Genomic DNA, 25,506 nt, shown 5'->3' with positions numbered 1-25,506 from the left:
AGATTGTTTTCCTCTCCACTGTCAAGAAAAACGAACCATTTAGAAATCTTGTTTGTTTGCTATCCTCTTACATTATAGTTCTTTCAAAGAAAAATGTAGGAATAAAAGTTATCCGAGTTTCTAAGTGGTCTAAAAAAGTAATATCTCTTTTATTAATGCACACAGGGTTTAAAAGGACTATAATGAAGAATTTTAAGTACATGAATATTACTTTATATAGCATTTTTTAATCAGTGAAAGATAAGCCTTTTCTTGTTGGTTCTTGATACTTTCCCATCTATATTCAAATTAATGCAGAAATAATAGTCATGATGTCACTTAGTGGTTGTAAGGAGTTACATCATAAAGATTTCACATATAAAATTTTATTCTCTGATAGAAAAAAAGGAAATAGTGGGACATGTTTAACATTTAAAATAGCTATAAAATACATTGCCCACTCTAAATGGTTTGATATTTTTGAGTTCCACCTGTCTTTTTGAATATTCAATTCTAGTAAATATCACAGCCAAAGAGTTCCACACGAAGTGCAATACTTTGATTCCATGTTTTAGGAATGATGCGGATAAACCTGGAAATGATTGGTGGGTTGAAAAAGTTCTTCACGTGTCCTTTGATATTACTATTTCCTTCGAAAATCTGAAAGCAAAATATGAGAAAATCTTTAATGATGGTATAATGGGTATACAAATCTTACACCTGAAACAAACACAATATTGTACATTAACTATATTTCAATAAAAATCCTTACAGATAGTTTTTTATCCTCTTAGTTGAAACTGTGGGCATCAGTGAACACATTGACACAAAACGATCCTCAATCAATTATGAAATCACACTCCACACATAACTCTTTAGAGATAGCACCTCACCAGTGATCTGAGTTGAAATAGGGAAAAATAAAGAAATCTGATATGGTGCTGTGAAGCAGCTGCAAAACCATCTCTGCCTTTAGCCCCTTTGTTGCTGTGTGACTATGAGCAAATTACTTATAGTCTCTGATTCTTCATTTCCTCATTGACAAAAAGGGGATAATAAATTTTACCTCATGGAAGTTGCTGTAAAGATTTTTTAAATATGTAAACGTATGACAAGTGTTTAGTAAGTGCCAGATAATGGGCACCAATAAATGGTTAGCTATTACTAACATGTAAAATAAAATGCAATCATGCATTTTTTATTTATCCTTTAGGTCATATACCCTATATCCTCAACTAAGCCTGTATTTTAGGCCCATTTTTTTTAATCCTCAGCAAGTTCCTCAAGATTTACACACATCAGAAGCTAAATCACTATTTGTTTACAACAGTGATGCTAACCCTGATGTGAGGACATCCTGATGCAGTGAGAGATAAACCAAACCAAACAAACAAATGAAAAACCCAGGGGTTTAAAGAGAGAGGTTCAAATTCATTATCTGAGATAAGTGCTGAGTCCACAATGAGCATTCAGTAAATGTGCATACCCTTCTTCCTTGTTGTCCCTCCTACTGATTTCAGCCCGATTCCCATTCCTGGAATATTAGGTTCACCTCCTTAGCTTTGCCACTGGTAATATTTTAAAACCACGTAACTAGGAATTTAGGAGTATAATGCAGGAAATTAGTCTCCTTATCAGTAAGGATGGCAAAGGTCTTCTGCATAATAACAGTATGACACAGAAAAGCATATGGCCATGGGGATTTGATAAGCCATGAATAACAAGTGTATCCAAGCTAATACTAATATGGTAGAAGGTTTTCTAGACCCCTGTTAGAGGCTGTATGTTTGTTTGCTTCCAAAATTCGTATGTTGAAACCCTAATCCCCAGTGGGAAAATATTAGGAGGTGAGTTCGTTGGGAGATGATTAGGACTAGGATGAGGGTGGGGCCCTCATGGCATCTCTCTCTCTGTGTGCACCAAGGAAGGCCATATGAGGGCAAAAACCAGGAAGACTGCCCTCACCAAAAACCCAACCATGCTGGCACCTTGATCTAGGTAGGATTGCAGCCTCCAGAACTGTCAGAAATCAGTGTTTGTTGTCAACTAGTCTATGATGATTTGTTACACAGCCTAAGCTGACTGAGATAACCCTTTCACCATCTTTCTCAATCAGAGCTAATTAAGCTTCACACCAACCCCTGTTGTTTTGTTCTTATTATTTTATAGGTGGCTCAGCCAAAGCAGAAAGATAATGTGCAAGGTCCCTGTCCCAAGACCAGGTATCTACAGAGCTAGGACTTAGAAGACTTAAAAGAGTGATGCATGTTGTTGCACACTTATCAAATGCAAAGAGCTATTTGCAAATTTAAGATACTGTTCTCATCATAGCAATTTTCAAAATGTTTTCTTTTTGCCAAGATACTACCCTGTACCTTGTCCACCATCGAAGAGGATTTCTCCCTGTAAGGTTTCCATTCCACTCCCTGGTCACTGTACTGGATGGTATAGCTCTTCACGAACATTTCAGAGGACAGAGACTTGCAACCCTGTGTTACAATGGCAGTTATCTTCTTGATTTTGAGCAGATCAATTTGTAACCACTGATTGTTGTTGTTTGCCTGTGAAAATGGTAAGAACAATGGATAAGACAGATGTTAAGATCTTTGCTTTTTTAAATCAAGATACTCAGAAATGCATTGAGCTCAAAGGATTTCTTTTCTGTCTCATTCCTGAGGATTCCCTTTCTCCTGGAAGCCTTCCCTGTTCCTTCCTATTCATTGTCAGCACATATATAAACTTCTAAATTATTTCACACATTGTACAATAATTATTCTTTTACTTGTGTTCCCTACTCTGAGGGCAGGGACTTAGTTTATTTCCAGGAACTTACCACAATATATGGCACATAAGTATTACTCAACAAATATTCATTGAATGAACAAATAAATGAAATTTATTTGAGAAAAAAATAAAATTGCTGACTTAGTTGTAAATATTTTTTCTTAATCAAGTCTGTTTAATACTATGATAATATTGCTGAAGCGGTTACCTGGGAAAAATTAGATAGTATCCTCTCTCTATTTAACTTATTTTAGAAAAGTCCTAAATTCAAATAAGAGAAGTAGTCCAATGCCTTCCTTTCTGATATTTCAAACGAATGTAATATTTGAGAGACCTAATAAAGCTATACTCAGGGCTGGAGATGACATAGTAATTGTCCTGTCTCTGGTCTAACAAAATGCCTAATCACATATGATAGGCACTTGGAGAAAGAGGATCAGAAAGACTCACTGAGTTTTGAGTAACCTGAGATGAATTTTCATCTTCAGGAGATTTATGATTCCTGTAGTCTCATTCAGTTCTATTTGAAATAATGAATATTGACATATTTTCTCATATATGCATGTCTGTATGTGTATATATGTACACACATATATATGTCACATGTTATTGTATTTTTAAAGCTAATTAATTGAATTAAATTATTGTATTAATTAGATAATTTTGGTTAATTTTGTAACACTCTTCAATGACATCTGGTGGTGTTTTAGTGTGTCTTCAAATCCAGGTTGTATTAGTGATACAAAATGCTATAGATAGCTAGAGGATTTTTATAGGCGTAAAATTTTTTTGGAGGCATGAAAGAGGTAGAGATACCTCAGTCTACATGCATACCTGCATATGTCTGGCTTAGATTTTCAGTCTCTCTTAAATTCTATAAAAGACACTTCATAATAATTGAAAGTTAAGTGAAATAAATAGTTCTGACCAAAAATTCCAGATTTAAAATGACAACATTAAAAATTAAAATTAGTGTTTTATTGCTGGAGCCTTTATTATATCACAAAGACTAGGAGCAAATTATATATAGAGAAAAATTTTTAAAGGCTGTAAAAGGAAGGGTGGGGGTGACAAGGTTACAGTATGAGCAGATCTAAAGGGTCATCTGGGGAAGAAATGGTTGATATCCTCTGTTTAACTTTTTATTTTATTTTGAATTTTATTTACATTATAGAAATTAAATAAATATAATGTTATACAACATTATTATTTTTATTACTTTCACTTTGGTGGATCTCAGTTTCCAGCTTTGCCAAATAGGAAAATGAGGTGTTTGGGTTGCTTCAGATGGTGGAAGGATCTGTTTATCTGTTTATTGGGAGAATGACATTCCTGACTATACCACCAGAGTAAGCTAAAGTTATTTAATCTCCTCTGTGTTTAGACTTAAAAGGAAAATCTAGACCAGATGCTTTGTAAAACCCCTTGCCTTTCTAACATTCTGTGATTCTACAATAGTCCAGAAATGAGTTTCAAGGCACAGACATCAGTTCCCAAGACTATCTGTATGGGGCCCAAACTCTTCTGTTTACTCCACTTGCACCACAGTTTCCTTTTACTTTCTGGTGGCTGAATTTAAGATTAGGCCATGGAGTTCTATAGAGAGTCCAGGGAATTAAGAGTGTAGGTTTCTTAAGGAAGGGAGTTCGGAGGGTAGAAAATAGGGGACTTGGATTAAGTTGATTGACCGATTTGTTCTGATTTCTGATGCCATTCTGATTTTTCAGGTCAGTTGAAGAATAAAATAAAAATGAGTCAATTATTAATAGTCACCCTAGAACTGAGTCACCCAAATAACTCAATGGGCTAATAGCAGAGATGATGTAACTCTCTGTGAGATGTTATTAAACTTAGATCACAGATTTAGAAACCTAGTTTTGTAGGATTTTATCATGCTGACAGTTGTCTAAAGGAATGTCACAAAGTTTTCAAAAAATGTGAGCAAAAAATTTTAAATGACACTTTTCAGAAAATGAAAAATACTGCTAAATTATGGAGGAGAGGACAAAAAAAAAAAGAAGATGTTGTAAATCTAAATCACTAATCGCTAATTGCTAAATGTAAGTTGTCTCAATCAGGAATTGGCAGACTACAGCCCAAGGCCAAATCTGGCTCATTGCCTGTTTTTGTAAATAAAGTTTTTTTTGGAACACAGCAATTCTCATTCATTTACATATTGTTGAGGGATGCTTTCCTGCTACAGTGGCAGAGTTGAGTTATGACAGAGAATGTGTGACTCACAAAGCCTGAAGTATTTATTATCTGGCCCTTTGCAGAAAAACTTTTTCCACCCATAGTTTATATCAAAACTAGACCAAAAACCACAGAGATAATAAATAACTGCTCTCAGAGTCCAAGTTTGAGCTAAAGCCATCAAGTCAACACACATCCTAGTTCTCAGACCAAGGATCATAATCTGCAGAAATTGGAGCTGATCCTCAGGCCCCTCATGTTCTCTGTCATGAGAGCCTATGTTTTCTTCTGAAAGGCTGAGAGAATTCCTTTCACAGGGGATATTTTACCTTGGCTTGCCAGGCATTCACACGACCCTGGGCATTAAGACGGGCACGGAAGGGTTCCCAGTAATCTCCCCACCAAGATTTTCTAAAGGAGGAAGCTGTGATTTGGTTGTTTTCTATCTTTCCACTTTCCATACCCAGCGGTGTGGAGCATCCTGTCAAGAGAAAAATAATGTGATTAATTTCATACCACCGACATTCCCTGCATGGCATTTTGTACTTCAGAGAAGACGAGAAATAATAATACTGTGAAGTAACAACAAAAACAACCATCACAGCAGTGAACACTTATTGTCCAAGTGCTAAACCCTGTTTTCAGGCTTTACGTGTATTACTTAATGCTCTTAAATATCTTCGCTTTACAAACGAGAAAACAAAAGCACAGCAAGAAAAAGTAACTTGACTCAAGTAACATTGCTAGAAGAATCGGAAACTAGATTTAAGCCCAGGAAGTCTGACATCGAATACCATGTTCTAAACATCTAAACTCATTTCCCTCCTTCGCAAGTCATGGAACCTTTAGTCTTTGCTTTGAGGTACACAGTACTCCTCAACTATCTGTATGTAAAAACATACTCTGTTTCTTCTCACAAAAGCTACAAAGAAGAAGTTATAGTGAAGCTTGACAGTCACATTTTGTTTTCAGCCCTCCGAGGGTGATTCATGTTATACACCCATTAGAATTTTGCTAAGGCATGAATTTGAATGTCACAGGCAGCAAGGCTGATCTGTGAGTGTAAGAAACATACCTAGTGAGTGAGCCCAGCTGACTACCCATCATCCTGATCTCTGTGACACTTTTTTCTTGCTAGTAAAATCATGCAGACATTTTCTTGACGTGATACCTTACTTTCTCCTTGAAAAACAATCTTAAAAAGAAGAACGCCTGTTGCTAATACTAATTATATAAATACCAAGAAAGTGAAGATATTTTTAAACGTAATGCTTCTTGTGTAGAAAATAGAGATTTTAAATAGACTCATATTGTTGAATATCACATTTTAGGGTGGCGTGACTATGATCTGAACAAACTACCATTTACATCATATACCATATGGAAAGAAAAAAGCAATGATTCATGGAGCTGTTTCAAGGAGTTTTCCTGCCTGTGCAAAATTTGCATTTTATGTGGGAGATGTTACATAGCATCGCTATCTGGGTATTGGCAAAATGCCCATTTCCACATCCCTCATAAACATCAAGAATTTACTGTACTGTTATCTACTCTGATAAGAAACTGATTCTAAGGTTCAACTGCCTTCTCCACTATGAACTGTGGGGTTTTTTTCCCATACTCTGAGAGAAGGTATGCCACAGCAAGTTCAGGTGTGACTATGAATTGCTCTCTCTCCCAACTCAGCCCTTGAGCAGTTAATTGGTGCCTGGATCAGCCAAGCCCTCGGTCGATTGCTTCATTCTTTTACCCAAGACTGCTAGACAGATATTATTTTCTATATGTGCTTTGAAGTGAAAAATTTTGGAAAGCGCTACTTTAAGAGTCAGAGAAGGAGAATAGTTGATAAGACTCTTAAGAATTTATATATAGAAGAATTTTATTATGACCATTTATGGTTACCTAGATTTATTTCTACCACAGGTCACGTTACATCCCCTGAAAAATAGAAGCTTACATTTAAAAGGCTTGGGTGCCTACACAGAGTGTGAAACAGAATACAGAGTGCAAGCAAGGCTTCAGGAAGTTGGGAAGCAGATTTCTATTTCAAAAACATTTATTAAACACCTAACATACACTAGTAATGTTATTAGATACTTTTTTTATGTTGAAGTCTGAGTGACCTGGCTGGGAGACTTTGGAAGAGTCAGACCTAGTTTGAATCTCAGTTCTTATTGCAGATAGGCTGATGGAGGCCATTCTAAGCTAGAGCCCTTCCTTGGAGGGTCAGGGCAGTGTCCATATCATTCAGTCTGTGTTCAGAGATATGATGCCTGTCCTCTGGCTGGTAGAACCAGTCTCAGTCTAGATTATGATGAGAGTTTACCTGAGTGGAAACTCTGTTTCACAAAGGTTTTTCTAGGAGCCTAAGAGATGGAAGAGAACTAAAAATTCTACACGTCCTCCCATACCTCCCAAACCTTGGTTTTCTGAGTGGCAGGGAGAAAATAAGGCATCTGTGTTCCTTACCGTTAACCTCACAACCTTGCAGCTCCAGTCGAAGGGCAGGTCTGTTATAAGATCTAGTTGGAGAGATTCTGATATATCTAGCCACAATAGGTGGGTCAAATGGATTCTCTTTTATTGTAGAGGCGTCTGAATTGCCATCAAAATACTAGAGGAAAAGAGGAAAGTTTAATTATATAACAATTGTCTAAAGTGATTTTATAGTAAAATTTGACCTGATTTAATATTGTAATATTAAGTTTTCATGTGGCCTGAACCAAATCAATTTGGTCTTGAAAGGTAATTGGGATACTCTCACTTCAGGAAGATGGTATAGCGGTCCTTTGCCCCATTCCTCCTGCTAAGTACAACTAAAAACATAAGAAGACTCTGTAAGATGGAGAGAAGAAGGCAGACTGGCTAAGGTTCTCAGGACCCAAGGAACAACGTGGTGGTGATCTCCCTGGGTTTTCTTTTTACCTCTTACATCCCAGACTTACAAGAAAACAAGCCAGGGACCAAGAAACACTAATACATGCAGACAAAAAAAAAAAAAAAAAAGCAAAAGCCTGCTTTCTCTAGCCTCAGAACCAGGAAAGGGAAGCCTAGCAAGACAAAATGTTTAGACAACAATTGTTCTACTTAAAGCCAAACCCCATAGAAAACACTGTGGTCTCCTCTTCCACCCACAGCATCATAGGCCAAATGGGAGACTAGATGTCCATGCTCCTGAGACTGTAAAGAGGGACCCCAACCTCCTCACTCAGGTTGTGTCAGAGAAAGCCAAAGAGAAACTCAGAATTTTCATCCCTTCCGGCTCCTAATAAGACTCCCACTCCTGCAGTGTCAGTGGAGACCATCCCATCCCCACCCAGCAGCAAAGAGGAGCGGTCTCAGCTGAGGTGTCAATGGAGGAGGTCAAGTGGGGAATGGACTTTGACCTCCACCTGGCAGTAAAGAGGCTGTGCCCCATCCCCTTTCCCTGCCAGAACAGTGTCAGAAAGAGCCAGCTAAAACAAAAGATAAGAGCAGACATCAGGAAGATTGAAAACAGAAAAGCAATAGATAATAGCAGTGAAACAAAGGGCCAGATCTTTTAAAAGATTTTTTAAAATTGGCAAATATCTAGCAAGACTGACAAAGCAAAAAGAGAAGAGATGCAAATTACCAATATCTTTAATGAAATAAGCAATATCACTACAGACTCTGCCGACATCGAAAAGATAATAAGGGAGTGTTATAAAACTACCCAGTACACATAAATTTAACAATGTAGAGGAAATGAAAACACAGACTATCCCAGTTCACCCAATATGAAACAGATTATTTGAATTAGCCTGTAACTATTAAAGAAATTGAATTTGTAATTTAAATTTAAAATTCCCAGAAAAGAAAGGTCCACATGATTTTGCTGGTGAATTAGACCGAATGTTTAAAGAATTAACACTAATACTAGATAACCTTTTCCAGAAAATAGAAGTGCACACTCCCAATTTGTTTTATGAAGCTAGTATTACTCTAATATTAAAACAAAAAAGACAGTATAAAAAAATAAAACTACATGCAAATATCCCTCATGAACATAGATGCAAAAATCTTTAAGTTCTAGACCTTAATTGTAATTAGTATACTCTATCCCATACTGATTGACAAGAACTGTAATTTATGATTTTCATGACCTGTTCTAACATATAGTACAAATAATTTATTCTTAGAAATAGCCAAATAATAATACAGAAAATAGTAAAAATTATTTACAGGAAAAATAAAACTGATTCAAAGTTTTCAGTGTAATAGTGGTGGACTGACTCCTTGCATTCAGGTAGCTTTCTTTGAGAGGGTGGCAAAGGAGGAGGGGAAGAGTTAGGCTGGTACCATGGGGTCATTGGCAATAACCCTGGATAAGCCCCTGGAAGATCCAGCTGGAAAATGTCATTCCTCAACAGCAAAAAACAAATCTGTGAATCACACTACCTCAGAGCATTACTGATATTAATACTACTATTTAACTTCAGTTACTCTGAAATAAAGAACAGAATAAAATGTAAAGGTTAGTAAAACCCAAACTCTTGGTGGCCAATTTTTAGCATGAACTCCTTAAAGCACAAGCTCAGATATTCTAGTCTGCTCTGTACCATTGGCCAATCTAAGTCTAGGTATTAATTTTGATGATGAAGAAGTTTCTTCCAGGTCTTACGGAGTTTTAAAAATTCAGAAGTCAGGCTTATCCCTTTAATTTGTAATATACAGACACATCATTTTACCACTTTCCTCTCTAAGGCACTAAGAAAGCCATTCATATTTATAACACCCAGAACGATTTAAAAAAAAAAAAGACATAATCATACATAGAAAACAAACTGTGGTTACTGAAGGGAAAAGAGGTTGAGGGGGGATAAATTAGAAGTTTGGGATTAGCAGATACACAATACTATATAGAAAATAGATAAGCAACAAGGACCTACTGTATAGCATAGGGAAGTATATTCAATATCTTGTAATAACCTATAATGGAAAAGGATCTGAAAAAGAAATATATATATATATATATATATATATATATATATATATATAAATAACTGAATCACTTTGCTATACGCCTGAAATAACACAACATTGTAAATCAACTAAACATCAATGAAAAAGAAAAAAAAAAAGAAACACATACAAAAAAAACATAGTCATAGTAACCCTAGCTCAGGAAGAAACAATTGAGCACACAGACCATCACGTTCCTTGTGCTGTTCCCTTTGAAGATCCGCCAGTTTGTCTGGTCAGAGCTGTAAGCAACACAGAACTCGGTGGTGTAGTAGGACTTCAGGTAGTGTTTGGCACCTTGGGTCTGAATGCCTGTAAATAGGACTTCCCTTTGCATGTCCACCTGCAACATAGCAAAGGTATTAAACAACCATCGTTGTCAACAAGTCACACACTGTCTTACGGTCATTGTACGACTAACTTTCTTTAGAACAAAGAACTAACACCCAACAAAATAATAAGATGGCTAGGTGCAATCCATATTTGAGCACAGAGTATAGAGACTTGAGTCCAGACTCAACCGCTGACTAATTGTATGTGAAATTGGGAAGTTAGTTGATCCCTCTGTGCCTTAGTTTTTTCATCTGTAAAATGGGATATTACTAGAACTAACCTCATAGGGTTCATTTTGAGTATGTGAAGTATTTAGAATGGTGCCCAGCACCTAGTAATCACTATTTCCCCAACACCATTGCAAGAATAACAAGAAGAAATTATTAAATCAGTGTCATCTTTATTATTACAACAGCAGTAAGTATTATCAGGTTAATAAGACATACCTGGATCCAAGGTTTAAAGGCAGTTTCCTTTGAAGGTTTTTCTGTGATCCAAGCATTATACGACCCACCATTGTTCAATCTCGCTAATTTGGGTTCCCAATAATCTAAATCGAAAGGAAGAAAAAAATTTATTCTGAATTAAAAAAAAATACAAGTATCAATTTCTCAAGAGAGTTTCTTCCCAGTGGAAAACCAGATTCCTAGAGGAACTTCTGCTGCAGTTAGTAGGAGACCAGGCAGTTGACACAGGCTTCAGCTACTAAGTCAGTCCCTGATGATGAAATTCTGGTTTCAGGTCTGTTGTTGGTCAGCTGTTAACTACCATCTACCCTCTTCTTTGCATACAGGGCATATTTATTTTTTCTCAGTTATATTCATGTGGTTTCAGCTGAGTGTGCCTGCCTAGCAGGAAGATGTGGGAGGGATTTACGGGAGCCTCATGCTCCCTTACAATTGACCTCTTGATCTTGGGACGAGTTTGAGGCAGAGAGAAAATTTAGGAGGAAATCCTGACTCACAGTGGGTGATCAGCAACGTTTCTTGAGTAGATGAATGGCTGACACAGCAAAGGGCCCTATTAATGGGGACTGCAATACCTGCCTGATAAGACCCTTTGAGTCCCGATAGAATGTTACATGATTTAGTTCCATTGGCATCTTACATTCTACAGAACAACAGAATAATGAATAATTATTACCTATAATAAAGTAAAAGCCCCGTGGCTAGAGATTATACCTCTAATGGGTCAGTAATGAAATATTTTCTAATTTCCTTGTTTTTGTTTTTGCTAAGAACAGTAGCCATTTCTGTAGCTCATAATTCTACAATTTGGCTATTTGGGCTGGGTTGGCTGGGTGGTCTTCTGGTCTAAGGCAGACTTGGTTGATCGTGACTGAAGCTTACTCAATAATCTGCATTCATTAACCTATTCAGCAGAAGTCTGGGATGCCTTGTTTCTTTTCCATGTGACTTCTTATCCTCTGGCCAACTAGCTTGGGCTTGTTCATATGGTACCGAGGGTTCCAATGCACAAGTGCTATTCATGCCTCTGGGGGAGTCACATTTGTGACAGTTCCATTGGCCAACCCAGATTCAAGGGGCAGGAAAACAGATTCTGTTGGAGGGAACTGTAACATCACCAGACTAGCACCCCAGACAAAGCTGCCTTACTATGTTGTGTCATAGTGGTACAGAAAAGCCAGGAGAGGAGCAATGACTCATACATTCAATAGGCAGAGTTGTCATGTGTGGTTTTGCAGGCTGTATACTGCACAATTGTAGGAGGTGCCTTTCACAGGCTACTTACCCAAAGACTCAGAAGCCTTGATCTGTGAATCAGCTATGAGACCAGTGCTTAGTCCCATTGGCATCTTACATTCTACAAAAAAATAGAACGATGAATAATTTTTTCCTCTAAAGTACATCTAACAAAGTAAAATCTCCATGGCTATAGATTATACCTCTGGTGGGTCAGTACATATTTTCACCTATCTGTGTGGCACTGACTTAAATATGTCTGATCATAAAATGATAAAGGCACCAGCAAGACCGGTACTTTAATAGAAATTAAAATTAGTGACACTTTAGAGGAAAACAACTGAAATCCTGGAACACAGTTAGTTTTTAAACTGATTTCCGTCTGTTTGTATCTTAAATCAAGTCATTTTACAACATTAAGTACTATCCCTCATAAGAGTATGTTCTCAAAAGTTTACCCAAAAGTTACAGTATTATTTACATCCTGATCACAGAAGGGAATACCAGCCACTGAGCTATCTAGATGTTGACACGGCTTGGTACTCAACAGGTGCTTAATAAATGCTGACTAGCTGGCTGACTGAATGGGTGGATGGACAGACAGATGGGTAGATGGATACTGTTTCTTGAATACTGAATTGTCAAGTTCAGTGACTATCTCGGTCCTACTTGAATTCCTGGTATCTTTCTCCTTTTCTACTCTAGGTGTGTGGAGAATTTCTTATATGCACTTTCCCATGAACCACAAATCATTAAGAAAGATGCTTTATGTTGATTCCCCAACTGAGAGGAATGCCTTTGGTTTGAACCATTTGGTTTAAGTTTCCTAGCTCACTGATGTTTGCAGTGTAGTCAGAGCATAAGTGAGAATTAAAGCAATTACTACTACAGATTATGCCTCTGTTATGTCAGAGTTCTCGGAGTTGAATATTTCCAACCTAAAAGCTAGTAATATTCTAGTAACAGGCACTCTCCTGCTAAAAACATCATGTGGCTCTTGGATGATACCTCTGTCTATGATGTGAAATGGTGTTTTCATCCCTGCTCTCTGGTTTTCTCCAACCTCTGTGTCTAGGAGCCACCAGCCAGGTTTTGATGCCTTCATTTCAAGAGTTTTAAATGAGCCTAAAATAGAGAGTGAAGGAGAAAATTACATACCCAAAGATTAACAGGTTAATATTAGTTGACAGTTATCAAAGAATCCTAAAAATCCCTGCATGGCAAGTGGCTTAGCAATATAATCTAAGAGTTATCCTTTTCTCTTTAAGCAGGACTACAGGTATTCCAAAGAGATCAAAACAAAACAAGGACAACAACATACACATACGTACTAAAAATAAATGGCCCCAGAATTTAAAAAAATCTCTAACACCCCTTACCAGAAAGAAGCTTTCATTTATCTAAATAGAATGTTAGAAGTCAACCCGTATATAATATGGCTTCATAGTTCTAAATATCAAAGCAACCTTGAATGACACATCACTGGGCCTCAAAAATTTTGTACGTTTCCTTTCTCTCCATTTCAATCATTTATATTTTTTATATGAGAAAATTAAAATAAAACCACCTTTCCCCATGTTTCAATTTTTCTATACAGTTTGTGTTTTGGATAGAGATGTACAAAAATTGTTTTAGAAAAATCACTGAAAGAATGAGATTTCTAAAACCTCTGATTATCCATTCTAGTATTTAATGTTACCTATGACCAGTTAATACTTAAATTCTGCTGACTATAATTTGTGACCATTTCCTAGATTGTGAGTAAAAGTTCATAGCCGAGGGTCATCCTCCTCAAACACACTAAGAAAGATCCCCCAGCCTTCTAGTCTCTAATGCAGATATTTAGGTGTGAAGCTTTAGATGGGCCCGCCAATCCCAGCTTCTCACAGGCTCATGGAAAGGATGACAGATCTGGTAACACTTGGTGAAGAGTAAGGAGTGAGTCTGACTAAACCTTTCTGCCCCTGATTTTTAATAAGAGTGGATCTTCATAACTTTATTAATGAGTCACTGGCATGTTTCAAACAAACAAGAACCCTCTTTCCCCCTATTCTTAACCAAATCAGGCCCATTTGGACTTCTGTGCCTACATGTGAGGCTGGTTCTCACAGCAGCTTCCCCACCTAAAGGCCTGTCAAGGGATTGACTAGCCTTGACTAGCTTCTCTGACAGCACTTGTGGAAGGTAGGGTGCTTGTTAAAAATGTAGACCCCTGGGCCCCTGCTCAAGTTCTGCCAGATCGAAGTCTCTCCTTAGCATCCATATTTTAACCAGCTTTGTAGGTTTTTATCATGCCCACCATAGTTTGAGAACCAGTGGCATCTAGCCTTCCCACCCCCACTTACACACCTGCAATACATACCTACACACAACTTATTGGCACATAAAAATCCTTGATGACTGCAGTTTGTTTAAACCTTATCATTAATTTGCACATGAAAAGCTCTAAATACCTTTGTTATTCTTTAGCTTCTCTAATCATTAAAAAAAAACCCATTATTCCCCCCTTCAAACAGCCTCATGAGTCAGTTTAAGATTCCCTTAGTCAGTTGCCCAGCGTTATCAGGATGATAGAATGAGGAGCAGAATTCAAGAATCCTGAAACCCTGATAAGTTTCTGATTTCCTCCTGACAGAAAGCTTTAGCTGCCTGAGCCTCGTGGGATCCTTCTGTAATCTATTTAAGACTCAGCCTGCATGACACGTAATGGCTTGGAGGAAGCCCGCATTAAACATAGCAACTCCATAGAACCGAGTTGAGCCACACATTTAGCCTGTGTGATGCTGCATACAGTGTAGACATTAGCTGACTCTTGCATACTCTGCATGCAGTTTAGGAGCATGGCTTTGCCCAGGATCTATGTCAGAACCCATGCTTTGACCTCTTAGGAAGTACATGCACAAGGAGGGAAGGAGGGAAAGTTACAGGTGCTAAGACTGTCTGCTTTCGCTGTTTTTAAAACAGGGACCTCTTTTCATTGTCCAAATCTTTACCAGGCAGAAGGGGCCAGACCCCTAACTGATGCTGTTGCGTGCCATTTTCCAGCAAGGTCTGGCCATGAAAGTGAACCACATGAATGTCTTGGGAGCCGCCTACGTTCAGCAGGTGCAGCCTCACCCACTCTTGCTCGTACATTCTCAGGCCCGGCAAGTTGTTGATCATCCCATTAATGGCTGAAAGGACAGAGAGTTGCAGTCAATTGAAAGTCTACCAGGAGAGAAGCTGGTGAGGAAATATGAGGCCTCCCACTCACCACCCATCTTCTTCATTACTCTGCGTGCTCAGGCCCACCCACACACAGCAAGGGGCCCCTATATGGCATAGTATCAGTGAGAGGCTGAAACAGAGCCTACAGCAGAAATGTGGGTGAGTTTATCTCTCCCCAGATTTACACCTCTGCTCTGTGTTTTATCCATTTTTCTTTACATTTATAGTGTGAATCTTCCTGTGCTATAAAAGGGTAGAGACTCCTATGGGCAGATAAAAGCACTCCAGTCATTAGAGGAAGAGGGTAAGTAAGGGGATATGCAGCATGTGCTCCTAAACTCAGAGATAGTTCCAGGCAAAATTAGGAAGTCTGACTTTATCTTAGCGGTCCCCACCAAGCTTAGAGGTCCATGTTTATTCTCTCATTCATCTGAGCTCCTCTACCCCCTTCCCAGCTTGGACGTCAAGGGTTCTCAGACTTTAACCACTCTCCCCTTACTGAAATGTGTCTTTTTAAGCACCTGATAAACTTGATCACCTTAAATAATAATACAAAATTTACATAATAAAGCTTAGTGCTACCATGCACTTAACTGAGACTGAAGTTTGGTGGTGGTGGTGGTTTATTCTTCCAAAGTCAAAGGAACCGCTGTGGAATTTCAGGAACCAAGCAAGTGAATTTTTGGAGGGAGAAGAGTTGAGATCATTTTGGCACCCTTAAAATTGTATCAGGTATGAGAGCACCTATCTACATAATCATAACATCAGCCTCACCCCTTCATCTTAATTTCTGTGTAAGAAATAGATCTCCTAGGAGTGAAAGGTATCTCCAGCTGTATTAGGTCAGCATTGCTAAACCATTACATCCGGATACCGAAGTGAAGACTCCCAGTGTAGTAGTAGTAGGTGCTCAGTAAACATTTGATAAATTGAGTTGAGTGATAGTATTCATTCATTTGTTTGCTAATCCAACGTGTATTTACCTAGCGCATACTGCAGAGGCCAGGCACAGCTGGCCTGCTTCAAGTACCCTGGTGCGAACTACACTGGAAGATTACCAAATATAGAGATTTAGACTACAATACATTTAAAACTCAGACCACACTAGATGCATTTTCCTCTTGCGTTGAGGAATTGGGAAGCAGGGCCTCGAGGGTACTCAACCGGTGCAGGGCATAGCCAAGAGGGAGGCCCGTCTGATCCTACAGTCTGTGCTCTCCCACTAGGTTGAGAGGTTTTCAGAGGCTGTGCTTCCTGCTCTGAGACCAGGCACCCTCCCTGGGCTGAACGCCTAGAGGTGATAGGAGAAGAGAAAGCCCTGCTCGGAGTCTGTGGATCAGCTGTCAATCAACTATTCCAGATAGCTTAATAGAAATTTTAAATTCTATTAATTATTATCTATATTAATTATAATTAGTTATATTAATTAATTATCTATTAATTATTATCTGTGATCAGCAGAGTCCAGAGAGCAGGGTTTTGGAGCAGATTATAAGTCATATCATTTGCCTTCCTCTACGCCAAAGTGCTTTGACAGGTGAAGTCGGATTGTATTCCAATCAAGTGAAAAGGGGTAGCCTGAGTGTGTAACAGGGGTAGGAGAGGAAGAACAGACCAGCTTAGCCTCAGTGACTGGCTGGGGAGGCTGCAGCAGTGACTGGATATTGTATATAATGTCTTTTTTATTTTAATTCCTTAAGCAATGGCAACTTTCTCTATTCCTGTTATAGTGAATGACCCTTACTCAAAGCACAGGTCCCTCCTGATCAGAAATCTCACGGCAGTCACCACCTCCATTCATCAAACTCCAAAAGCAGAGCTTACTCGTCTTCATTTTTTTTTTTTCTGATCCCTAAGTCATTCATTGCTGTTCATCAGATTCTAAATTCTGCATTTTTCTAAAACTGTAATTCCATTGCCTCTTTATGGACAAAATTCCTGAGTAGATTTCAGAGTAGATGTGCTTTTCCTGTGTTTCCCACCCAAATGCTGTCTTGGCACGCTCCTCCCATTACCTCGTTACCCCATTTCCTACACTATTTTATTCTCGTAGGCTTTGGGTGCCATCTGGGAACTGCTAAGCGCTGCTACAATCATTCTTAGTTTAGAAAGTACAAGATCACTTCCTCTATATAAGTACTTGATCCTTTAGAGATCAAGAGAGAGCTTTGTTAACTGTTTAGACTGTGAATAGTGCTAGTGCTTTTTCAATTTATGTTTCCAGTGGACACACACTGCTTTTTAGTTTGTTGGTTTGTTTGGGTTTGTTTGGCAGCAGCCATTGTGTGCTGTCTTTCAGACTTTGTCTACTCTCCTTCACCTGAGTGTCACCTGCCAGGTTACATCAGCCCTCGGAGACATCTAAGGACCTGGTTTTAGTTAGAGCTCCTGGTTCCACAGATACATCTCCTGTCTAATCTTGTGAAGACCTATGGGCAAGTATCACTGTCACCCAGTGTGATTTAGTTCAGAGATAAGATCAAAGTCAGAAGAAAATACCATGAAACTCATGGGAGTTTTTCACTTCAGAGGATGCGAGTCTCCAAGACCTTGTGGGCTTCTTTTCATAGTACCAGCTCTTCCTTTCATCAAAGACCATAAAAAGTAGGACAAATTCTCTCATGTCCACAGGCATGTTGCTCTCCTTATGAAGTATTCCTTTTCGACAGATCAGAAGGGGCCCTATCAAGCCTGAATGGATATCTTTTTCCTGGAAGAGAGTAAGAGCATGGTTGAAAGTAGAGGAGGGTATAGCTCAGTGGTAGAGTGCCTGCTTCGCATGCATGAGTTCCTGGGTTCAATCCCCAGTACCGCCATTAAAAAATAACTAACTAAATAAATAAATGAACCTAATTACCTCTTTCTCTAAAAATAATTTAAAAAATTGAAAATTTGATTAAAAAAAGAAAACTATGCATATCCTTTCTTCCTCAGGGTTTTCTTTGCTCTTCTGATAACTGATTATATAGAAAAGGAGATCTTCTTAGAGGCTCTGAATTTGAAGATTATAAATGAATAGCTTATTAAGCCTGGATATTTATCATCTAATTCTATGACATTCATGTAGTCTTCCTCTGATTAATCCTTTATCTCAACGTGGTAGTAATAATGATGATGATGATGATACTGGAATAAACACTATTTATTGAGCATCTACTATGTTAAATATTTTGCCTATAGTATCTTATTTAATTCTGACAACAATCCTATATGGTAAAAACAAATTCATTTGTTGAACAAATATTACTAAGTGCCTAATATGTGCTGTATCTTGTTATCTCATTTTTAACTTTGGAAACTGAGGCTGAGAGAAGTCAAGTAACTTCCTTAGGGCCACATAGTAAGTAACAGGATAGGAATTAAATCTAAGCCTATGTTCTTTCTACCATGCCCAAAATGAGAGAGTCTGGACTTTGTAGTTCTTCTGCAGAAGAAAGTTAATACTTATTCAAGGAAATTACAAATAAACATCTTCCCCTGTAAAAGTAGTCACTCCAACTGGGGCCAGCCATTTAAGTAATCCTCACTCCTCCCCAGCGAGCAAATGCTTCTCACTGACATATGAAATCTACATGATTCAGATTATGATTGCTGTCGACTGTTGACAACGATCTTTATCCATTTTTCATGGAAAGCAAGGCAGATATTTAATAAGAAATCAGCTTGACCCTTCCATTTGGTGGACCCAGGTTATAAGGTTAGGGGCATGATAAAATCTTTCAATGGCTACACTTACTGGGTTCACTGCTGAGTAGTAGGCCCAAGCCCGACAGGCCGAGCCAGGATTTTCTGGCCCTGACCGCTCAGTGGCATGCCATACGTAGGTATAACTGCTGTTTGGCTGAATAGCGTTGTCTTCCTTAAACCATTCAGGAGAGTCATCTTCATAAGTCTTTCCCTCTGATGATTTTTCATAGGAAAGCCCATGGGCATGAAGAGAATATGGTCTGGAAGCTAAATTTTTAAAACGAACCTAGAGGAAAGAGTGATTCACAGATGTATTTAAGCTCAGCAAAACCCAGATCCCAAAATGTCAGCATTGTGGGCCAAGGTGGATGGCTATTAAATTGAACCGAAGATGTATTGAAGGCTTACGATTGCAAAGTGACTTATGTATATTATTTCATCTAATTTTTACAACCATCCTGTGAGATAGGGCCCTACTAGTTTACCCCAGAAACACCAAAATGGGTTTGTTTTTAGGCTCAAAGCAAAAGTACTGACATTACCTACAAATTGAAATGAAATGATAGGTGCTACAGATTTGAAAAATGAATGAGGCTTGGTTCTTACTCACATTACGCTTACAACCTACTGGTGCAGAGAGACATGCACTTGTGAATTTCTGTTAAAAATATGGAGACAAAAGGCACTGTAAACGAGGTATGAATGGGGTTAGGTGGGAATGCCTGGGAAGAGCATTTTGGTTGAATGCTTAGGAGAGGTTGAGGGAATTAAAGTTTCTTAGGAGAAAGAGTTGGCCCTTATAGAATGAATAGGAGCTCAGCAGAGGGAGAAATAAAATTATAAGATCATTTTTTTTCTTGATGAGTGTCAAATTACTTAGCAAGCAGTCTTGAAAAGAAATGTAATTACTTGTTAATTTTGGAAAATAAATAAATCACCTATAGCTCTCTTGCCACATTCACCTCTAAAACCCTCTGGTGCTTGTGGAAACCCCTCAGATGGTCTTAGCAAAAATCAAAAGATGACTTACTTGGATAACATCATCTACTTCAGCTCTAATGATAGGGCCAAGAATGCCAAGATGCTCTTCATACTCCCCCCGAGGATCAAGTTGGGTAAAAGTGCTATCAAGGTACTTTCGGAAAACTACTTTCTTGTATATGGTGTCCCTTGGAACGTCATCGTCTTCACTGAAACGGTAATGATAGCATTCATTTAAAAGAACAAATTAAAGACCCTTCAAAGAATTTAGGAAATTATCTCTTGTTTTGAACATTTTATCTAGCATAGAGATAATATTTTGTCAATATTTGATGAACAAATGAATTATAAATGGCTAAAAACAAAAAGCCAGTAAATATTCTCTGATCCCTGCAAAGCTAGCTGAATGCTTTGTTACCGCCTACCCTCTTCTTGAGTTCTAGCCACGCAGGTCTCCAGCTTCAGGGCTTCCTTCTTCCACGGGGCCTTGACCATGCTGTTCTGTCTGTCTAGAATGCTCTCCCCTCTCCACCTCCTGCCTAGGTCACGCCTATTCATCTTTAGATATCAGTTCAAGTGCTGCTTCTCCAGAGTCAGATTCCCCAGTTCTCGTATCACCATGTGTCTGCCTTTCCTTCTTGGTCTTTACCATGGTTATTTTTACACTTATTTATGTGAGCACTTGGTTCATATCTACCTGGCCAACTAGACATAAGTTCCATTAGGGCAGGTGTCATGTGTGTTTATTTTCTCTTTTATAGTATCAGCACTTAGCACAATGCCTAAGAGAGAATAAGCACTCATTAAAGATTGTTTTAGTGAGTGATTCTTTAAACCAATTTAAAACAAAAGTTTAAATCAAGATAAATCATTATCTACTGAATGCCTCAGTTGAGGGTATACACTTGGTTTTTGTTTCTAAGCTAGTTTATTTCCTATTACTGGAATCTCATGGAATTTGAATTAAACTTCACCAAGATGCTCTATACTTTACAATGATCAGTAAACAATTTAAAAATGTTTTCGGTAAACAAGTTAATTGCAAAAGGATATTTCTATATCACAAATTTGGAATTGAAGCCAACTTCAATGAAATCATATTGATTCGCAAGGCTATGGGTACGTTCAGCTCTGCACTGGGGCAAAAAGAACGTGTAGGAACATGTGTGGTGAGAAAAGAAGAGAGATGAGGGGAGCTAATTTAACTACAAAATATCATAGACTTCTTAACAGTGATTGCTCTTACATTGCCCAGATGTCACTTAAAGTAGAGAAGCTAATCTTGGAATTGACAAAGGAAATAGGATAGGCCAAGTTGCAATAGGGGAACTATACTTGCTTAAATTATACTTAGTATAACTCGCCCAGAATTATCTCCTTGGACTGTTGTAGTTACATTTTTTTAGCAGTAGTGGAAAAATGAGAATATAAAAGGAGAGAATTGGCCAAACCTGTGTGCAAATTTTGAATAATCCCAGGACAGTTCTTCAGCAGCAATGTAATAATTTTTTCTGTTTCCATTGTTGCTGCGAAGGTACCATGCTGCAATGTTGTCAGGATTTCTGGAGGAGTTAATGTTGATCCTCAGATCAGTTTGGTACGGGTCATCATAGGCCACGTAATAATCTTCAACATAGTCTTCTTCACTGTTCTCTTCCTTCTGCCTTGGAATAATCTCAATGTAATCTCCATCATCTCTACTGAGTCCTACTACAACTGGTGGATTAAATTCCCTTGGTATAAAAGTGCTATTTAGTGTAGAATGTGGTGGAGAAGATGGCATCTGACCAAGATCTGGATAAGGGAAAATCTGATCAAAGTCTAGTGGAGGCAGTGACTGACTAGATTCAGAAGTATAGGATGTCTGATCAAGGTCTAGAGGAGGTGATGTCTGCCTGAGATCAGGAGAAAGGGGTGTCTGACTGATGTCTGATAAGAGAATTGCCTCGCTGAGGTCTGAGGAAAGGGGCATCTGACCCAGGTCTGGGGAAAGGGTTGTCTGGATGAGGTCTGGAGAGAGAATCCCCTGGATGAGGTCTGGAGAGAGAGTCTCCTGGATGAGGTCTGGAGAGAGAGTCTCCTGGATGAGGTCTGGAGAGAGAATCCCCTGGATGAGGTCTGGAGAGAGAGTCTCCTGGATGAGGTCTGGAGAGAGAGTCCCCTGGATGAGGTCTGTGGAAAGGGTTGTCTGGCTGAGGTCTGAAGAGAGGGATGGTTGACTGAGTTCTGGAGAATTGACTGTCTGCCAGACTTCAGGTTTCAAGGAGGGGAGCATTTGATTAACATTAGTTGGGAAGGCCTCGTTTTTCAGGTCATAGTTGGGTACCTGGCTGGGCTCTGGAGGAAAAGATCTGTGACTGGGGACAGTAGAGGAGTGCGTTGGATCAGAGTCTTGAATAGGGGATGTTTCATAGCGTTCCTCTGGGGGCACTGTCTGATAAAGATCCAGAGGGGAGCTTGTGTGACTGGTGTCATTTGTGGGGTTCTGAATATGGTGAGGAAGTGAGGCTATCAGACTAAGATTCATAGAGGGGAATGTCTGATTGAGGTCTGTTGGAAGAGATGTTTCATTGGACTTATGGAGTAACAATGAATGACTGAGTCTCCTGTCTGAAAATGGGGTGTTGGACTGTCCACTTAGAGGGCGAAAACTCCTTGGAGATAGAGGAACATGGTGCGCAGATTTCTCTTCCTTTTTCTTTTTTCGTGTCCTAATTAAAAAAGGGCCTTTCTTCAATCTACTATTTCCTTCATCTTGTCTTTCTTGTAGAGGCTTATGTCTAGTTACAGAAAACTCTGGGTGATCACTCTGCTTTCTAGGCTTCTTTGTAAAAGGGATGTTTTCTGCCTGAGTCCTTGAGGCATTCTGGGTGCTGTTTGGCAGCTTTTCAATGGCTGTGTCTTTATCAGCATCTTGGATTATTTCATAACTACCTTTCTCGGAAACCAAATGCCATTTCCCATTCAAAATCTTAGACGGATCCTTTTGTTGTAAGAGTAACAGATCACTGGGAAGGTTCTCCCAGGATCCCATTCTGGAGGAAGGAATGTTGTCCTGGCTTAAATGTCTTCCAGTTTTATGCGCTGGGAATTCCATCTGGGAGGACCTGTGCTTTGCTGCTTGGTCTCTTCCTGCCTTGAATCTTTTATGTTTAGCATATTCTTGACTTTTTAATCCTTTTTTACCAAATGGAAGCAGGCTTATCCCTGTGACATCTGACTGTAGAGGATCTTCCACAGGGTCTTCAGAATAAGGGCTGGAATGCTCTGCTGTGGGAGAGTTGAGAACTGAGGTCTTGTCTAAGCCAAGGTGTCCTAGGTGAGGACCAGCTGTTGTGCCTTCTGGGTGAGGAAGCATTTTCTGAGGTTCTGCAAAGTTATTGACAATGAGCCTGCTGATGTTGCCTGGGGAAGAAGAATTTGAACCAACAGCTGTATTGGTACTTGGAGGAATGAATTCAGAGTTGTTCTCCAGAGCTAGAGCAGTAAGATTCAACTCTTCTTCTTTCTGATTCAGTGATGAATTTCTGAATGACCTAATTCCTAATGATGAAGCCAGTGTGTTCTGGTAATCAGCATCATCCTCTTCATCTTTGTTTTCTGAAGAATCATGCATTTTCCTTGTAGTCATGTCTGTAGATGCTGAATATTCGTAAGTGATCTCATATGAATCCTCCTCATTCCGGATACACTTAACGTCCCTGAATCTCAGCCGTAGTTTTTTGCTTCTTCGATTGAAATTCATGGTAGTTAACATCCAAGTTCCTACAAAAAAGAGACAGAGAACAAGAGCTCTAAGTACAGAAAAAGATATAAAAATCCAGCAGTCCATTGTGGCAGGTAATTTCCAGTGAACTTTCATCAGGGATACTGTGATCTGCGGACCACTAATGATCTGTGAACTGTTGGTTACTGTTCCACAGTGACATAAGGAGTAAAGTACGTAGGAAACTTTTTAGCGATTTGACATTTCTATGACATCTAAGCATGTGATCAGTGTACTCATCATTTAACAGAATATAGACCAAAAGTATTGGTCAGTGGAGATTAGAGAGAAAAAACTTTCAGCACAGACAGATTGAGAGTCACTATTTTGGAATATACTTAAGCAAGGATGTATCAAGAATGAAATGGACTTTGAATATCATAAACATCTTGTGAGCTGCACATTTTGTCAGACAGCTGGAGCTAGGGGGAGGGTGATGATGTTTATCCAGACAAATAAGAGACACTTAGATATTTCTAAGTAACAAATAATTCAGGGCATTTTTGAGTCTCTTTGAAATAGTATGATTTGCTGGCACACTGAAGATTTCCTGGGAAGTCTTCACTAGTTACCACATGTTAATTTTCTACTGAGTCCTAGGCACTTGGCATATATTACAATGAATGGTCAAAGCATCTCTGTAAGGTGTTGTTATTCTATTTTTCAGATGAATAAACTGAGGCTCAGTGAGGTTGAGTAACTTGTCTAAGGTTACACATATATCGAGGGGCAGAGCAGGATGTGAACCCAGGTCTGATGAACTCCAAAGCCCACATGTTTTCCATGACACTGGTGTCTCTGAGGCCAGTCTCTAAGGCACTATATCAGATGATCACTAACCCTAGGATGGGATGGCCATCTTAAAAAACTGAAAAAGGCATTCTGATAAAAGAAATGCTCTTCAGTGGCTGAAGACCCATGCTTTCTCCTCAAAGTCATGCCTTCTTTCTACTGTTGTGTCTTTACTTCTCACTTAGCCCAAAGAAGGATAAATGGAACCCACATTAAAGGACTACACCCCATTAAGTAATTAATTCCCCAAATAAAGATCATGAGAAGTATTGAGAGGAAAGCCTGCAAGGGATCAGAGAGAGAAGCCCAGGAGCTGCGGCAGTCTGGAGAGCTGCACATGGCATAGACCAGAAAGTCCCCTCTCAGTGTCCAAGCTCTTACCAACATTATCCATTGGGACGGTCACAGATTCCCCACGCATGGGGAAAAGGGTCAAGGTGTCCTCATGCCTCTTTCCATAGATGAATGAGTGCCCGGTGAAGTGAATGGTCAAAATGTCATTCTGGGTTCCCACACTGCAGAAGTGCCACTGGACGGTGTCATCAAAGCAGAATCCTAGTGTAGGTATGCTATCAGGCACATAGCCATTGATAGCTGAAAGAGTAAAATCTGTTAAAACATCAGGCCTAGGCCAACAGAAGGGAATGTTGACAAGACAAATGTCCCAATGTTAATTGGGTTGTATCAAAGCAGCTTTTCTGAGATAAGCTTTCCCAAATCTAACATGTGACTGGAAGATCAAACTCAGACTTTTCAAATGAGAGCTCATTCTCCTAAGTTAGCCAAGGGAGAAACATCAGGATAGAGATAAAGTCTTTCATTCATATTGATTTAATTATTCATTTGTTAAATGTATCTCAAATATTTTGTACTCTAGGTTCTGCTTTTAAAGATATTCTGAAGATCAACTTAGAATATTACCTAGAGTAATTTTACCTGGAGGAAAAGCGTAATATAAGAAATTCATCTTCTCAACTCAGGAGATACTGAGTAAGACATAATGTCCCTAAAAATAAGGCCTATTTAACACATATGACAATTTTTATTGCTCCACCTTAGCATTTATATAATCTATCATTGGCATTCAAGTATCAAGTT

At 38.8% G+C, this 25,506-nt stretch overlaps 1 protein-coding gene and 1 non-coding gene across 2 annotated transcripts in view; one reads left to right on the top strand and one right to left on the bottom strand.

Annotated features, from left to right (window-relative positions):
* Positions 1-353: 353 nt before the first annotated feature.
* F5 (coagulation factor V) overlaps positions 354-25,506 on the bottom strand; it is a 63,736-nt gene continuing 38,583 nt past the window's right edge. Inside the window, exons 12-25 of the mRNA XM_015245104.3 lie at positions 24,790-25,002; positions 21,302-23,615; positions 19,900-20,059; positions 18,919-19,155; positions 17,682-17,892; positions 14,969-15,148; positions 12,984-13,100; positions 12,025-12,096; positions 10,719-10,822; positions 10,127-10,282; positions 7,426-7,570; positions 5,286-5,437; positions 2,355-2,540; positions 354-639 (exon numbers count right to left, since the gene is read on the bottom strand). Of these exons, the coding sequence (XP_015100590.2) occupies positions 493-639; positions 2,355-2,540; positions 5,286-5,437; positions 7,426-7,570; positions 10,127-10,282; positions 10,719-10,822; positions 12,025-12,096; positions 12,984-13,100; positions 14,969-15,148; positions 17,682-17,892; positions 18,919-19,155; positions 19,900-20,059; positions 21,302-23,615; positions 24,790-25,002 (4,394 nt within the window). The 3' untranslated portion in view covers positions 354-492. The remainder of the gene's footprint in view (positions 640-2,354; positions 2,541-5,285; positions 5,438-7,425; positions 7,571-10,126; positions 10,283-10,718; positions 10,823-12,024; positions 12,097-12,983; positions 13,101-14,968; positions 15,149-17,681; positions 17,893-18,918; positions 19,156-19,899; positions 20,060-21,301; positions 23,616-24,789; positions 25,003-25,506) is intronic.
* On the top strand, positions 17,926-17,998 carry TRNAA-CGC (transfer RNA alanine (anticodon CGC)). Its single transcript has one exon. It is a non-coding gene; the product is annotated as a tRNA-Ala (tRNA).

Source organism: Vicugna pacos, chromosome 21 (assembly GCF_048564905.1).
Source record: "Vicugna pacos chromosome 21, VicPac4, whole genome shotgun sequence".
In the NCBI taxonomy this organism is placed as follows: Eukaryota; Metazoa; Chordata; class Mammalia; order Artiodactyla; family Camelidae; genus Vicugna; species Vicugna pacos.
Note: the sequence above shows the minus strand (reverse complement) of the source record. Positions and strands in the feature narration are given on the sequence as shown.